This window comes from Salmo salar, chromosome 10 (assembly GCF_965601325.2).
Source record: "Salmo salar chromosome 10, fSalSal1, whole genome shotgun sequence".
NCBI classification, from domain to species: domain Eukaryota; kingdom Metazoa; phylum Chordata; class Actinopteri; order Salmoniformes; family Salmonidae; genus Salmo; species Salmo salar.
The window spans coordinates 2232501-2250310 of record NC_138300.1 but is presented as its reverse complement, the minus strand read 5'-3'; the positions used below and the strand labels follow the sequence as shown (position 1 = coordinate 2250310).

Genomic DNA, 17810 nt, shown 5'->3' with positions numbered 1-17810 from the left:
AGGGATCAAGGCAGTGGTATAGATATGTGAAGCCAGGGAAAAAAGGCAGTGGTATAGATATGTGAAGCCAGGTAACAAGGCAGTGGTATTGATTTGTGAAGCCAGGAAACAAGGCAGTGGTATAGATATGTGAAGCCAGGTATCAAGGCAGTGGTATAGATATGTGAAGCCAGGTAACAAGGCAGTGGTATAGATATGTGAAGCCTGGTAACAAGGCAGTGGTATAGATATGTGAAGCCAGGTAAGAAGGCAGTGGTAGAGATATGTGAACCCAGGTAACAAGGCAGTGGTATAGATATGTGAAGCCAGGTAACTAGGCAGTGGTATAGATATGTGAAGCCAGGTATCAAGGCAGTGGTATAGATATGTGAAGCCAGGTAACAAGGCAGTGGTATATATATGTGAAGCCTGGTAACAAGGCAGTGGTATAGATATGTGAAGCCAGGTAACAAGGCAGTGGTAGAGATATGTGAAGCCAGGTAACAAGGCATGGTAGAGATATGTGAAGCCAGGTATCAAGGCAGTGGTAGAGATATGTGAAGCCAGGTAGGAAGGCAGTGGTATAGATATGTGAAGCCTGGTAACAAGGCAGTGGTAGACATATGTGAAGCCAGGTAACAAGGCAGTGGTAGAGATATTTGAAGCCAGGTAACAAGGCAGTGGTATAGATATGTGAAGCCAGGTAACAAGGCAGTGGTAGAGATATGTGAAGCCAGGTATCAAGGCAGTGTTAGAGATATGTGAAGCCAGGTAACAAGGCAGTGGTAGAGATATGTGAAGCCAGGTAACAAGGCAGTGGTAGAGATATGTGAAGCCAGGTAACATGCAGTAGTATAGATATGTGAAGCCAGGTAACAAGGCAGTGGTAGAGATATGTGAAGCCAGGTAACAAGGCAGTGGTATAGATATGTGAAGCCAGGTAACAAGGCAGTAGTAGAGATATGTGAAGCCAGGTATCAAAGCAGTGGTAGAGATATGTGAAGCCATGGAGCAAGGTAGTGGTAGAGATATGTGAAGCCAGGTGACAAGGCAGTGGTATATATATGTGAAGCCAGGTAACAAGGCAGTGGTATATATATGTGAAGCCAGGTAACAAGGCAGTGGTATATATATGTGAAGCCAGGTAACAAGGCAGTGGTATAGATATGTGAAGCCAGGTAGGAAGGCAGTGGTATAGATATGTGAAGCCTGGTAACAAGGCAGTGGTAGACATATGTGAAGCCAGGTAACAAGGCAGTGGTAGAGATATGTGAAGCCAGGTAACAAGGCAGTGGTATAGATATGTGAAGCCAGGTGACAAGGCAGTGGTATATATATGTGAAGCCAGGTTACAAGGCAGTGGTATAGATATGTGAAGCCAGGTAACAAGGCAGTGGTAGAGATATGCGAAGCCAGGTAACAAGGCAGTGGTAGAGATATGCGAAGCCAGGTAACAAGGCAGTGGTATAGATATGCGAAGCCAGGTAACAAGGCAGGGGTATAGATATGCGAAGCCAGTGAACAAAGCAGTGGTATAGATATGCGAAGCCAGGGAACAAGGCAGTGGTATAGATATGCGAAGCCAGGTAACAAGGCAGTGGTAGAGATATGTGAAACCAGGTAACAAGGCAGTGGTATAGATATGTGAAGCCAGGTAACAAGTCAGTGGTAGAGATATGAGAAGCCAGGTAAGAAGGCAGTGCTATAGATATGTACAACCAGGTAACAAAGCAGTGGTAGAGATATGTGAAGCCAGGGAACAAGGCAGTGGTATAGATATGTGAAGCCAGGGAAAAAGGCAGTGGTATAGATATGTGAAGCCAGGGAACAAGGCAGTGGTATAGATATGCGAAGCCAGGTAACAAGGCAGTGGTATAGATATGCGAAGCCAGGGAACAAGGCAGTGGTATAGATATGCGAAGCCAGGGAACAAGGCAGTGGTATAGATATGCGAAGCCAGGGAACAAGGCAGTGGTATAGATATGCGAAGCCAGGTAACAAGGCAGTGGTAGAGATATGTGAAGCCAGGTAACAAGGCAGTAGTAGAGATATGTGAAGCCAGGTATCAAAGCAGTGGTAGAGATATGTGAAGCCAGGGAGCAAGGCAGTGGTAGAGATATGTGAAGCCAGGGAACAAGGCAGTGGTATCGATATGTGAAGCCAGGTAACAAGGCAGTGGTATAGATATGTGAAGCCAGGTAACATGCAGTAGTATAGATATGTGAAGCCAGGTATCAAGGCAGTGGTATAGATATGTGAAGCCAGGTAACAAGGCAGTGGTATAGATATGTGAAGCCTGGTAACAAGGCAGTGGTATAGATATGTGAAGCCAGGTAACAAGGCAGTGGTAGAGATATGTGAAGCCTGGTAACAAGGCAGTGGTATAGATATGTGAAGCCAGGTAACAAGGCAGTGGTAGAGATATGTGAAGCCAGGTAACAAGGCAGTGGTAGAGATATGTGAAGCCAGGTATCAAGGCAGTGGTAGAGATATGTGAAGCCAGGTAACAAGGCAGTGGTAGAGATATGTGAAGCCAGGTAACAAGGCAGTGGTAGAGATATGTGAAGCCAGGTAACAAGGCAGTGGTATAGATATGTGAAGCCAGGGAAAAAGGCAGTGGTATAGATATGTGAAGCCAGGTAACAAGGCAGTGGTATTGATTTGTGAAGCCAGGAAACAAGGCAGTGGTATAGATATGTGAAGCCAGGTATCAAGGCAGTGGTATAGATATGTGAAGCCAGGTAACAAGGCAGTGGTATAGATATGCGAAGCCAGGGAACAAGGCAGTGGTATAGATATGCGAAGCCAGGGAACAAGGCAGTGGTATAGATATGTGAAGCCAGGTATCAAGGCAGTGGTATAGATATGTGAAGCCAGGTAACAAGGCAGTGGTATAGATATGCGAAGCCAGGGAACAAGGCAGTGGTATAGATATGCGAAGCCAGGGAACAAGGCAGTGGTATAGATATGCGAAGCCAGGGAACAAGGCAGTGGTAGAGATATGTGAAGCCAGGGAGCAAGGCAGTGGTAGAGATATGTGAAGCCAGGGAACAAGGCAGTGGTATCGATATGTGAAGCCAGGTAACAAGGCAGTGGTATAGATATGTGAAGCCAGGTCACATGCAGTAGTATAGATATGTGAAGCCAGGTATCAAGGCAGTGGTATAGATATGTGAAGCCAGGTAACAAGGCAGTGGTATAGATATGTGAAGCCTGGTAACAAGGCAGTGGTATAGATATGTGAAGCCAGGTAACAAGGCAGTGGTAGAGATATGTGAAGCCAGGTAACAAGGCAGTGGTAGAGATATGTGAAGCCAGGTATCAAGGCAGTGGTAGAGATATGTGAAGCCAGGTAACAAGGCAGTGGTAGAGATATGTGAAGCCAGGTAACAAGGCAGTGGTAGAGATATGTGAAGCCAGGTAACAAGGCAGTGGTAGAGATATGTGAAGCCAGGTATCAAGGCAGTGGTAGAGATATGTGAAGCCTGGTAACAAGGCAGTGGTATAGATATGTGAAGCCAGGTAACAAGGCAGTGGTAGAGATATGTGAAGACAGGTAACAAGGCAGTGGTAGAGATATGTGAAGCCAGGTATCAAGGCAGTGGTAGAGATATGTGAAGCCAGGTAGGAAGGCAGTGGTATAGATATGTGAAGCCTGGTAACAAGGCAGTGGTAGACATATGTGAAGCCAGGTAACAAGGCAGTGGTAGAGATATTTGAAGCCAGGTAACAAGGCAGTGGTATAGATATGTGAAGCCAGGTAACAAGGCAGTGGTAGAGATATGTGAAGCCAGGTATCAAGGCCGTGGTAGAGATATGTGAAGCCAGGTAACAAGGCAGTGGTAGAGATATGTGAAGCCAGGTAACAAGGCAGTGGTAGAGATATGTGAAGCCAGGTAACAAGGCAGTGGTATAGATATGTGAAGCCAGGTAACAAGGCAGTGGTAGAGATATGTGAAGCCAGGTACCAAGGCAGTGGTATAGATATGTGAAGCCAGGTAACAAGGCAGTGGTAGAGATATGTGAAGCCAGGTAACAAGGCAGTGGTAGAGATATGTGAAGCCAGGTATCAAGGCAGTGGTAGAGATATGTGAAGCCAGGTAACAAGGCAGTGGTAGAGATATGTGAAGCCAGGTAACAAGGCAGTGGTAGAGATATGTGAAGCCAGGGAGCAAGGCAGTGGTAGAGATATGTGAAGCCAGGGAACAAGGCAGTGGTATCGATATGTGAAGCCAGGTAACAAGGCAGTGGTATAAATATGTGAAGCCAGGTAACATGCAGTAGTATAGATATGTGAAGCCAGGGAGCAAGGCAGTGGTAGAGATATGTGAAGCCAGGTGACAAGGCAGTGGTATATATATGTGAAGCCAGGTAACAAGGCAGTGGTATATATATGTGAAGCCAGGTAACAAGGCAGTGGTATAGATATGTGAAGCCAGGTAGGAAGGCAGTGGTATAGATATGTGAAGCCAGGTAGGAAGGCAGTGGTATAGATATGCGAAGCCAGGTAACAAGGCAGTGGTATAGATATGCGAAGCCAGTGAACAAAGCAGTGGTATAGATATGCGAAGCCAGGGAACAAGGCAGTGGTATAGATATGCGAAGCCAGGTAACAAGGCAGTGGTAGAGATATGTGAAACCAGGTAACAAGGCAGTGGTATAGATATGTGAAGCCAGGTAACAAGTCAGTGGTAGAGATATGAGAAGCCAGGTAAGAAGGCAGTGCTATAGATATGTACAACCAGGTAACAAAGCAGTGGTAGAGATATGTGAAGCCAGGGAACAAGGCAGTGGTATAGATATGTGAAGCCAGGGAAAAAGGCAGTGGTATAGATATGTGAAGCCAGGGAACAAGGCAGTGGTATAGATATGCGAAGCCAGGTAACAAGGCAGTGGTATAGATATGCGAAGCCAGGGAACAAGGCAGTGGTATAGATATGCGAAGCCAGGGAACAAGGCAGTGGTATAGATATGCGAAGCCAGGGAACAAGGCAGTGGTATAGATATGCGAAGCCAGGTAACAAGGCAGTGGTAGAGATATGTGAAGCCAGGTAACAAGGCAGTAGTAGAGATATGTGAAGCCAGGTATCAAAGCAGTGGTAGAGATATGTGAAGCCAGGGAGCAAGGCAGTGGTAGAGATATGTGAAGCCAGGGAACAAGGCAGTGGTATCGATATGTGAAGCCAGGTAACAAGGCAGTGGTATAGATATGTGAAGCCAGGTAACATGCAGTAGTATAGATATGTGAAGCCAGGTATCAAGGCAGTGGTATAGATATGTGAAGCCAGGTAACAAGGCAGTGGTATAGATATGTGAAGCCTGGTAACAAGGCAGTGGTATAGATATGTGAAGCCAGGTAACAAGGCAGTGGTAGAGATATGTGAAGCCAGGTAACAAGGCAGTGGTAGAGATATGTGAAGCCAGGGAAAAAGGCAGTGGTATAGATATGTGAAGCCAGGTAACAAGGCAGTGGTATTGATTTGTGAAGCCAGGAAACAAGGCAGTGGTATAGATATGTGAAGCCAGGTATCAAGGCAGTGGTATAGATATGTGAAGCCAGGTAACAAGGCAGTGGTATAGATATGCGAAGCCAGGGAACAAGGCAGTGGTATAGATATGCGAAGCCAGGGAACAAGGCAGTGGTATAGATATGTGAAGCCAGGTATCAAGGCAGTGGTATAGATATGTGAAGCCAGGTAACAAGGCAGTGGTATAGATATGCGAAGCCAGGGAACAAGGCAGTGGTATAGATATGCGAAGCCAGGGAACAAGGCAGTGGTATAGATATGCGAAGCCAGGGAACAAGGCAGTGGTATAGATATGCGAAGCCAGGTAACAAGGCAGTGGTAGAGATATGTGAAGCCAGGTAACAAGGCAGTAGTAGAGATATGTGAAGCCAGGTATCAAAGCAGTGGTAGAGATATGTGAAGCCAGGGAGCAAGGCAGTGGTAGAGATATGTGAAGCCAGGGAACAAGGCAGTGGTATCGATATGTGAAGCCAGGTAACAAGGCAGTGGTATAGATATGTGAAGCCAGGTCACATGCAGTAGTATAGATATGTGAAGCCAGGTATCAAGGCAGTGGTATAGATATGTGAAGCCAGGTAACAAGGCAGTGGTATAGATATGTGAAGCCTGGTAACAAGGCAGTGGTATAGATATGTGAAGCCAGGTAACAAGGCAGTGGTATAGATATGTGAAGCCAGGTAGGAAGGCAGTGGTATAGATATGTGAAGCCTGGTAACAAGGCAGTGGTAGACATATGTGAAGCCAGGTAACAAGGCAGTGGTAGAGATATGTGAAGCCAGGTAACAAGGCAGTGGTATAGATATGTGAAGCCAGGTGACAAGGCAGTGGTATATATATGTGAAACCAGGTTACAAGGCAGTGGTATAGATATGTGAAGCCAGGTAACAAGGCAGTGGTAGAGATATGCGAAGCCAGGTAACAAGGCAGTGGTAGAGATATGCGAAGCCAGGTAACAAGGCAGTGGTATAGATATGCGAAGCCAGGTAACAAGGCAGTGGTATAGATATGCGAAGCCAGTGAACAAAGCAGTGGTATAGATATGCGAAGCCAGGGAACAAGGCAGTGGTATAGATATGCGAAGCCAGCTAACAAGGCAGTGGTAGAGATATGTGAAACCAGGTAACAAGTCAGTGGTAGAGATATGAGAAGCCAGGTAAGAAGGCAGTGCTATAGATATGTACAACCAGGTAACAAAGCAGTGGTAGAGATATGTGAAGCCAGGGAACAAGGCAGTGGTATAGATATGTGAAGCCAGGGAAAAAGGCAGTGGTATAGATATGTGAAGCCAGGGAACAAGGCAGTGGTATAGATATGCGAAGCCAGGTAACAAGGCAGTGGTATAGATATGCGAAGCCAGGGAACAAGGCAGTGGTATAGATATGCGAAGCCAGGGAACAAGGCAGTGGTATAGATATGCGAAGCCAGGGAACAAGGCAGTGGTATAGATATGCGAAGCCAGGTAACAAGGCAGTGGTAGAGATATGTGAAGCCAGGTAACAAGGCAGTGGTAGAGATATGTGAAGCCAGGTATCAAGGCAGTGGTAGAGATATGTGAAGCCAGGCAACAAGGCAGTGGTAGAGATATGTGAAGCCAGGTAACAAGGCAGTGGTAGAGATATGTGAAGCCAGGTAACAAGGCAGTGGTAGAGATATGTGAAGCCAGGTATCAAGGCAGTGGTAGAGATATGTGAAGCCTGGTAACAAGGCAGTGGTATAGATATGTGAAGCCAGGTAACAAGGCAGTGGTAGAGATATGTGAAGCCAGGTAACAAGGCAGTGGTAGAGATATGTGAAGCCAGGTATCAAGGCAGTGGTAGAGATATGTGAAGCCAGGTAGGAATGCAGTGGTATAGATATGTGAAGCCTGGTAACAAGGCAGTGGTAGACATATGTGAAGCCAGGTAACAAGGCAGTGGTAGAGATATTTGAAGCCAGGTAACAAGGCAGTGGTATAGATATGTGAAGCCAGGTAACAAGGCAGTGGTAGAGATATGTGAAGCCAGGTATCAAGGCCGTGGTAGAGATATGTGAAGCCAGGTAACAAGGCAGTGGTAGAGATATGTGAAGCCAGGTAACAAGGCAGTGGTAGAGATATGTGAAGCCAGGTAACAAGGCAGTGGGAGAGATATGTGAAGCCAGGTAACAAGGCAGTGGTAGAGATATGTGAAGCCAGGTACCAAGGCAGTGGTATAGATATGTGAAGCCAGGTAACAAGGCAGTGGTAGAGATATGTGAAGCCAGGTAACAAGGCAGTGGTAGAGATATGTGAAGCCAGGTATCAATGCAGTGGTAGAGATATGTGAAGCCAGGTAACAAGGCAGTGGTGGAGATATGTGAAGCCAGGTAACAAGGCAGTGGTAGAGATATGTGAAGCCAGGGAGCAAGGCAGTGGTAGAGATATGTGAAGCCAGGGAACAAGGCAGTGGTATCGATATGTGAAGCCAGGTAACAAGGCAGTGGTATAAATATGTGAAGCCAGGTAACATGCAGTAGTATAGATATGTGAAGCCAGGTATCAAGGCAGTGGTATAGATATGTGAAGCCAGGTAACAAGGCAGTGGTATAGATATGTGAAGCCAGGTAACAAGGCAGTGGTATTGATTTGTGAAGCCAGGTAACAAGGCATTGGTATAGATATGTGAAGCCAGGAAACATGCAGTAGTATAGATATGTGAAGCCAGCTAACAAGGCAGTGGTAGAGATATGTGAAGCCAGGTAACAAGGCAGTGTTAGAGATATGTGAAGCCAGGTAACAAGGCAGTGGTATAGATATGTGAAGCTAGGTAACAAGGCAGTAGTAGAGATATGTGAAGCCAGGTATCAAGGCAGTGGTATAGATATGTGAAGCCAGGTAACAAGGCAGTGGTATAGATATGTGAAGCCTGGTAACAAGGCAGTGGTATAGATATGTGAAGCCAGGTAACAAGGCAGTGGTATAGATATGTGAAGCCAGGTAACATGCAGTAGTATAGATATGTGAAGCCAGGTATCAAGGCAGTGGTATAGATATGCGAAGCCAGGGAACAAGGCAGTGGTATAGATATGCGAAGCCAGGAAACAAGGCAGTGGTATAGATATGTGAAGCCAGGTAACAAGTCAGTGGTATAGATATGTGAAGCCAGGTAACATGCAGTAGTATAGATATGTGAAGCCAGGTATCAAGGCAGTGGTATAGATATGCGAAGCTAGGGAACAAGGCAGTGGTATAGATATGCGAAGCCAGGAAACAAGGCAGTGGTATAGATATGTGAAGCCAGGTAACAAGTCAGTGGTATAGATATGTGAAGCCAGGTAACATGCAGTAGTATAGATATGTGAAGCCAGGTAACAAGGCAGTGGTAGAGATATGTGAAGCCAGGTAACAAGGCAGTGGTATAGATATGTGAAGCCAGGTAACAAGGCAGTGGTAGAGATATGTGAAGCCAGGTAACAAGGCAGTGGTATAGATATGTGAAGCCAGGTAACAAGGCAGTGGTATAGATATGTGAAGCCAGGTAACAAGGCAGTGGTATAGATATGTGAAGCCAGGTAACAAGGCAGTGGTATAGATATGTGAAGCCAGGTAACAAAGCAGGATGCACCTGAGCTCAATTTCGAGTCTCATAGCATAGGGTCTGAATACTTATGTAAATAAGGTATTTCAGTTTTTTATTTTTAATACATTTGCAAACATTTATATAAACCTGTTTCCGCTTTGTCAGTATGGGGTATTGTGTGTAGATTGCTGAGGATTTTTTATATATTTTTTAATTTAGAATATGGCTGTAACGTAACAAAATGTGGGAAAAGTCATTTTCAGAAGGCACTGTGTGTGTGCCCGTGTGTGCAAGTGTGTATGTGCATGCGCGCGTGTGTGTGCGTGTGTGTGTGTGTGTGTGTGTGTGTGTGTGTGTGTGTGTGTGTGTGTGTGTGTGTGTGTGTGTGTGTGTGTGTGTGTGTGTGTGTGTGTGTGTGTGTGTGTGTGTGTGTGTGTGTGTGTGTGTGTGTGTGTGTGCGTGCGTGCGTGCGTGCGTGTGTGTGTGTGTACGCTACAGGTGGCATCCACATATTTTCCTGGTAATTGGGTGACATCTCCTGTAGCTGGTAACCCGCGGTAACAGCTCTGGCATTAGCAGCTGCTGGACCGCAATAGGGCTTCCAGACACCCTGTAAACCAATCAGAGTGCCTCACGCCCCGGGCTCTAGCTGGCCTGTAACCAATCGCAGCATATCACACTTTAGGCTGCTGAATGTAGACAGACAAACAGCACCTTGATGTCTTTAAGACATGCACAGACTAGACCACTGAGACCTAGGGATGCGTCCCAAACGGCCACCTATTTTCTATACTGTGCACTTGTATGTTTTTTTTTAGTTGGGTGACTTGTTTAGCAGCGTCTTGCTGACAGTAAAGTGGGGCGTGAACTAATGCTGAGAGAATGAGATCTTCTCATTTACATGGTGCTATCTGCATCACCCTAAAACACGCACCCACCCACCCACGCACGCACGCACGCACGCACGCACGCACGCACGCACGCACGCACGCACGCACGCACGCACGCACACACACACACACACACACACACACACACACACACACACACACACACACACACACACACACACACACACACACACACACTAAACATGTGTTTTAGGACACCACAGAATTAGAACACTACTCTTAAGGAGACTTTACAAGTCTTTGCTAGGTAAAGTCCCCCCTTATCTCAGCTCACTGGTCACCATAGCAACACCCACCCGTAGCACGCGCTCCAGGAGGTATATCTCACTGGTCATCCCCAAAGCCAATTCCTCCTTTGGCAGCCTTTCCTTCCAGTTCTCTGCTGCCAATGACTGGAACGAACTGAAAAAATCACTGAAACTGGAAACACTTATCTCCCTCACTAACTTTAAGCACCAGCTGTCAGAGCAGCTCACAGATCACTGCGCCTGTACGTAGCCCATCTGTAAATAGCCTACCCAACTACCTCATCCCCATAGTGTATTTATTAATTTATCTTGCTCCTTTGCACCCCAGTATCTCTACTTGCACATTCATCTTCTGCACATCTACCATTCCAGTGTTTTAATTGCTATATCTTAATTACTTTGCCACCATGGCCTATTTATTGCCTTACCTGCCTTATCCTACCTCATTTGCACACACTGTATATAGACTTTTTCTACTGTATTTTTGACTGTATGTTTGTTTATTCCATGTGTAACTCTGTGTTGTTGTATGTGTCGAACTGCTTTGCTTTATCTTGGCCAGGTCGCAGTTGTAAATGTGAACTTGTTCTCAACTGGCCTACCTGGTTAAATAAAGGTGAAATAGAAAAATAAAAATAGAGCCTATACCCCCTATATAGAGCCCGTACCCCCTATATAGCGCCTATACCCCCTATATAGAGCCTATACCCCCTATACAGATCCCATATCTCCTACATAGAGCCCATATCCCCTATATAGAGGCCATATCCCCTATATAGAGCCCATACTCCCTATTTAGAGACCATACTCCCTATATAGAGACCATACTCCCTATATAGAGTCCATATCCCCTACATAGAACCCATATCCCCTACATAGAGCCTATACCCCCTATATAGAGCCCATACCCCCTATATAGAGGACATATACCCTATATAGAGCCTGTATACCCTATATAGAGCCCATACCCCCTATATAGAGCCCATACCCCCTATATAGAGCCTATACCTCCTATATAGAGCCCATACCCCCTATATAGAGCCTATACCCCCTATATAGAGCCTATACCCCCTATATAGAGCTTATATCCCCTATACAGAGTCCATATCCCCTATATAGAGCCCATACCCCCTATATAGAGCCCATACCCCCTATATAGAGCCCGTACCCCCTATATAGAGCCCGTACCACCTATATAGAGCCCGTACCCCCTATATAGAGCCCGTACCCCCTATATAGAGCCCGTACCCCCTATATAGAGCCTATACCCCCTATATAGAGCCTATACCCCCTATATAGAGCCTATACCCCCTATATAGAGCCCATACCCCCTATATAGAGCCCATACCCCCTATATAGAGCCTATACCCCCTATATAGAGCCTATACCCCCTATATAGAGCCTATACCCCCTATATAGAGCTTATACCCCCTATATAGAGCGTTTACCCCTATACAGAGCCCATACTCCCTATATAGAGCCCATACCCCCTATATAGAGCCTAAGCCCCCTATATTGTGCCTATACCCCCTATATAGAGCCCATACCCCCTATATAGAGCCCGTACCCCTATATAGAGCTTATACCCCCTATATAGAGCCTATACCCCCTATATAGAGCCTATACCCCCTATATGGAGCCCATACCCCCATATAGAGCCTATACTCTCAATATAGAGCCCATACCCCCTATATAGAGCCCATATCCCCTTCATAGAGCCCATACCCCCTATATAGATCCCATATCCCCTATACAGATCCCATGTCCCTTATATAGAGCCCTATGGGGCCTGGTCAGAAGCAGTACACTATATAGAGAATAGGGTGCCATTTGGGACGCATGACCTCACAGCAACCAATCAGGGTGGTTGAGGCAAGGCAAGATTGTTGTCAAAGCTGGGATGATTATATCCCCCATATACAGTGCATTCGGAAAGTATTCAGACCCCTTGACCTTTTCCACATTTTATTATGTTACTGCCTTATTCTAAAATGGATTTAAAAAAAAATTTAAGTAATCAACCTACATACGATACACCAGTGCGAAAACAGGTTTTTTAGAAATATTTGCAAATGTATTGAAAGTAAAAAAACAGAAATAACTTATTCAGACCCTTTGCTATGACTCTCAAAATTGAGCTCAGGTGCATCCTGTTCCCGTTGATCGTCCTTGAGATGTTTCTACAACTTGATTGGAGTCCACCTGTGGTAAATTCAATTGACTTGAGATGATTTGGAAAGGCACACACCTGCCTATAAGGTCCCACAGTTGACAGTGCATATCAGAGCAAAAACCAAGCCATGAGGTCGAAGGAATTGTCCGTAGTGCTCCGAGACAGGATTGTGTCGAGGCACACATCTGGGAAGGGTACCAGAAAATGTCTGCAGCATTAAAGGTCCCAAAGAACACAGTGGCCTCCATCATTCTTGAATGGAAGAAGATTGGAACCACTAAGACTCTACCTAGACCTGGCCGCCCGGCCAAACTGAGCAATCGGGGGAGAAGGGCCTTGGTCAGGGAGGTGACCAAGAACCCGATGGTCACTCTGACAGAGCTCCAGAAGGACAACCATCTCTGCAGCACTCCACCAATCAGGATTTTATGGTAGAGTGGCCAGACGAAGCCAGTCCTCAGTAAAAGGCACACGACAGCCCACTTGGAGTTTACCAAAAGGCACCTAAAGGATTCTCAGACCATGAGAGACAAGATTCTCTCGTTTGAAGAAATCAAGAATTGAACTCTTTGGCCTGAATGCCAAGCGTCACGTCTGGAGGAAACCTGGCACCATCCCTAAGGTGAAGCATGGTGATGGCAGCATCATTCAGTGGGGATGTTTTTCAGCGGCAGGGACTGGGAGACTAACCAGGATCGAAGGAAAGATGAACAGAGTAAAGAACAGAGAGATCCTTGATGAAAACCTGCTCCAGAGCGCTCAGGACCTCAGACTGGGGCAAAGTTACACCTTCCAACAAGACAACGAACCTAAGCACACAGTCAAGACAATGCAGGAGTGGCTAGTGGACAAGTCTCTGAATGTCCTTGAGCGGCCCAGCCAGAGCCCGGACTTGAACCCTATCGAACATCTCTGGAGAGACCTGAAAATAGCTGTGCAGCAACGCTCCCCATCCAACCTGACAGATCTTGAGAGGATCTGCAGAGGAGAATGGGACAAACTCCCCAAATACAGGTGTGCCAAGCTTGTAGCATCATACCCAAGAAGACTCAAGGCTGTAATCGCTGCCAAAGGTACTTCAAGAAAGTACTGAGTAAAGGGTCTGAATACTTGAAGTCGAAAGTTTAGATACTCCTTAGCCAAATACATTTAAACTCAATTTTTCACAATTCCTGACATTTAATCCAAGACAAATTCCCTGTCTTAGGTCAGTTAGGATCACCACTTTATTTTAAGAATGTGAAATGTCAAAATATTAGTAGAGAGAATGATTTATTTCAGATTTTATTTCTTTCATCACATTCCCAGTTTGTCAGACGTTTACATACACTCAATTAGTATTTGATAGCATTGCCTTTCAATTGTTTAACTTGGGTCAAACATTTCAGGTAGCCTTCCACAAGCTTCCCACAATAAGTTGGGTGAATTTTGGCCCATTCCTCCTGACAGAGCTGGTGTAACTGAGTCAGGTTTGTAGGCCTCCTTGCTCGCACACACCTTTTCAGTTCTGCCCACAAATTTTCTATGGGATTGAGGTCAGGGCTTTGTGATGGCCACTCCAATACCTTGACTTTGTTGTCCTTAAGCCATTTTGCCACAACTTTGGAAGTATGCTTGGGTTAATTGTCCATTTGGAAGACCCATTTGCGACCAAGCTTTAACTTCCTGACTGATGTCTTGAGATGTTGCTTCAGTATATCCACATAATTTTCCTACGTCATGATGCCATCGATTTTGTGAAGTGCACCAGTCCCTCCTGCAGCAAAGCACCCCCACAACATGATGCTGCAACCCCCGTGCTTCATGGTTGGGATGGTGTTCTTCGGCTTGCAAGATTCCCCCTTTTTCCTCCAAACATAACAATTGTCATTATGGCCAAACAGTTCTGTTTTGTTTCATCAGACTAGAGGACATTTCTCCAAAAAGTACAATCTTTGTCCCCATGTGCAGTTGCAAACCGTAGTCTGGCTTTTTTATGGCGGTTTTGGAGCAGTGGCTTCTTCTTTGCTGAGCGGCCTTTCAGGTTATGTTGATATAGGACTCGTTTTACTGTGGATATAGATACTTTTGTACCTGTTTCCTCCAGCATCTTCACAAGGTCCTTTGCTGTTGTTCTGGGATTGATTAGCATTTTTCGCACCAAAGTACGTTCATCTCTAGGAGACAGAACGCGTCTCCTTCCTGAGCGGTATGATGGCTGCGTGGTCTCATGGTGTTTATACTTACGTACTATTGTTTGTACAGATGAACGTAGTACCTTCAGGCGTTTGGAAATTGCTCCCAAGGATGAACCAGACTTGTGGAGGTCTACAATTATTTTCTGAGGTCTTGGCTCATTTCTTTAGATTTTCCCATGATGTCAAGCAAAGAGGCACTGAGTTTGAAGGTGATCATTGAAATACATCCACAGGTACACCTCCAATTGACTCAAATGATGTCAATTAGCCTATCAGAAGCTTCTAAAGCCATGACATAGTTATCTGGAATTCTTCAAGCTGTTTAAAGGCACAATCAATTTAGTTTATGTAAACTACTGACCTACAGGAATTGTGATACTGTGAATTATAAGTGAAATAATCTGTCTGTAAACAATAGTTGGAAACATTACTTGTGTCATGCACTAAGTAGATGTCCTAACCGACTTGTCAAAACTATAGTTTGTTAACAAGAAATTTGTGGAGTGGTTGAAAAACGTGGTTTAATGACTCCAACCTAAGTGTATGTAAACTTCCGACTTCAACTGTAGAATGAAGAAGTCTAGTTCCAATACATAGAATGAAGTAGCTATGATACATAGAATAAAGTAGCTCTAATACATAGAATGAAGTAGCTCTAATACATAGAATGAAGTAGCTCTAATACATAGAATGAAGTAGCTCTAATACATAGAATGAAGTAGCTCTAATACATTATATGAAGTAGCTCTAATAAATAGAATGAAGTAGCTCTAATACATAGAATGAAGTAGCTCTAATACATAGAACGAAGTAGCTCTAATAAATAGAATGAAGTAGGTCTGATACATAGAATGAAGTAGCTCTGATACATAGAATGAAGTAGCTCTGATACATAGAATGAAGTAGCTCTGATACATAGAATGAAGTAGCTCTGATACATAGAATGAAGTAGCTCTGATACATAGAATGAAGTAGCTCTAATAAATAGAATGAAGTAGCTCTGATACATAGAATGAAGTAGCGCTGATACATAGAATGAAGTAGTTCTAATACGTTATATAAAGTAGCTCTAATACATAGAATGAAGTAACTTTAATAAATAGAATGAAGTAGATCTAATACATTATATAAAGCAGCTCTAATACATAGAATGAAGTAGCTCTAATAAATAGAATGAAGTAGCTCTAATACATAGAATGAAGTAGCTCTAATAGATAGAATGAAGTAGCTCTAATACATAGAATGAAGTAGCTCTGATACATAGAATGAAGTAGCTCTAATACATAGAATGAAGTAGCTCTAATACATAGAATGAAGTAGCTCTGATACATAGAATGAAGTAGCTCTGATACATAGAATGAAGTAGCTCTAATACATTATATAAAGTTGCTCTAATACATATAATGAAGTAGCTCTAATACATAGAATGAAGTAGCTCTAATACATAGAAGCTCTAATACATAGAATGAAGTAGCTCTAATACATAGAATGAAGTAGCTCTAATGCATAGAATGAAGTAGCTCTGATACATAGAATGAAGTAGATCTAATAAGTTGAATGAAGTAGCTTTAATAAATAGAATGAAGTAGCTCTAATAAATAGAATGAAGTAGATCTGATACATAGAATGAAGTAGCTCTGATACATAGAATGAAGTAGCTCTAATACATAGAATGAAGTAGCTCTAATACATAGAATGAAGTAGCTCTAATACATAGAATGAAGTAGCTCTGATACATAGAATGAAGTAGCTCTAATACATAGAATGAAGTAGCCTAGCTCTAATAAATATAGTTAAGTAGCTCTAATAAATAGAATGAAGTAGCTCTAATAAATGTAATGAAGTAGCCTAGCTCTAATAAATAGAGTTAAGTAGCTCTAATAAATAGAATGAAGTAGCCTAGCTCTAATAAATAGAGTTAAGTAGATCTAATAAATAGAATGAAGTAGCCTAGCTCTAATAAATAGAATGAAGTAGCTCTAATAAATAGAATGAAGTAGCCTAGCTCTAATAAATAGAGTTAAGTAGCTCTAATAAATAGAATGAAGTAGCCTAGCTCTAATAAATAGAGTTAAGTAGCTCTAATAAATATAATGAAGTAGCTCTAATAAATAGAGTTAAGTAGCTCTAATAAATAGAATGAAGTAGCCTAGCTCTAATAAATAGAGTTAAGTAGCTCTAATAAATATAATGAAGTAGCTCTAATAAATAGAGTTAAGTAGCTCTAATAAATATAATGAAGTAGCCTATTCTAACATCTGTTTGTCTCTGTCTGTTCCAGGGGATAGATTTTGCTAGTTTCACAGGCTACATGTTCCTGGGGATCTGTGTGGTCCTCCTCACCTCCTTCCCTTTCCTTCGCCTGCTCTACTGGAACAAGAAGCTATACAACAAGGAGTCCAGCGAGATCGTCGGTGAGTCTGTGTGTGTGTGTGATTGTGATTGTTTGAGACTGTGTGTTTGTGTGTAGCTGGCTAGCTAAAGCCAACTTCATAAAATTGCTAGATGGAAAAGTATTACGGAGAAACATCAAAACATTATTAGGCTACGTAGCTTGATCAAATACATTTACAAAAACACCTCTTGCGAGTCCTGCCCGTCACTGGCAACTAAATTCAAACGCTGTGCGTTTAACTCGACACTCTCTCTCCCCCGCTGACGATACTGTCTGCATGCCCTAGAATTTCTAACTTCCTGCCTAGCATATGTGGTGGCTAATTCATCAATCATTCTGTCCTCCTCTCTCGCTGATATTCTGCATAGCAACAGAGACATGTAAAAACAAGCCTGACCTCTTCCCCTGTCTGGGACCCAAGTGTCTGAGCCCCAGCTAAGGGAAACGTGCAACTGAAAAAGACACCAGAGTCCAAAGGACACTTTCTAATGACAAGTATATCACGTAAGCATATTATACTACTAAAACATCTTAAATCATCTATGTTACCCAACTTATTCTGATTCATCCACGACACATATGTTTGCTCCGTGGTTCATCTTGGAAGGGGGGTTCCAGGGTCCCACCTCTACAAAATACAGCTGACAGATATTTTTTTATAAATAATTATGATTAATAATGAAAAACAACAACTTTATTTTATGCGCGTTTGCAGGTACAGTTGGATTTCTGTAAGTCGCTCTGTGACATCACTGGGAGGAACCACCCACTTAACTGGTGGCATAGGAATCGCAGCGTGGCACTGCAAGGCGTGGCACTGCAAGGCGTGGCACTGCAAGGCGTGGCACTGCAAAGCGTGGCAC

At 43.9% G+C, this 17810-nt stretch overlaps 1 protein-coding gene across 1 annotated transcript in view; it reads left to right on the top strand.

Moving 5' to 3' along the window:
- Window positions 1-17810, top strand: part of oca2 (oculocutaneous albinism II) — a 306618-nt gene that overhangs the window by 125046 nt on the left and 163762 nt on the right. Inside the window, exon 15 of the mRNA XM_045687206.2 lies at window positions 16834-16966. Within this exon, the coding sequence (XP_045543162.1) occupies window positions 16834-16966 (133 nt within the window). The remainder of the gene's footprint in view (window positions 1-16833; window positions 16967-17810) is intronic.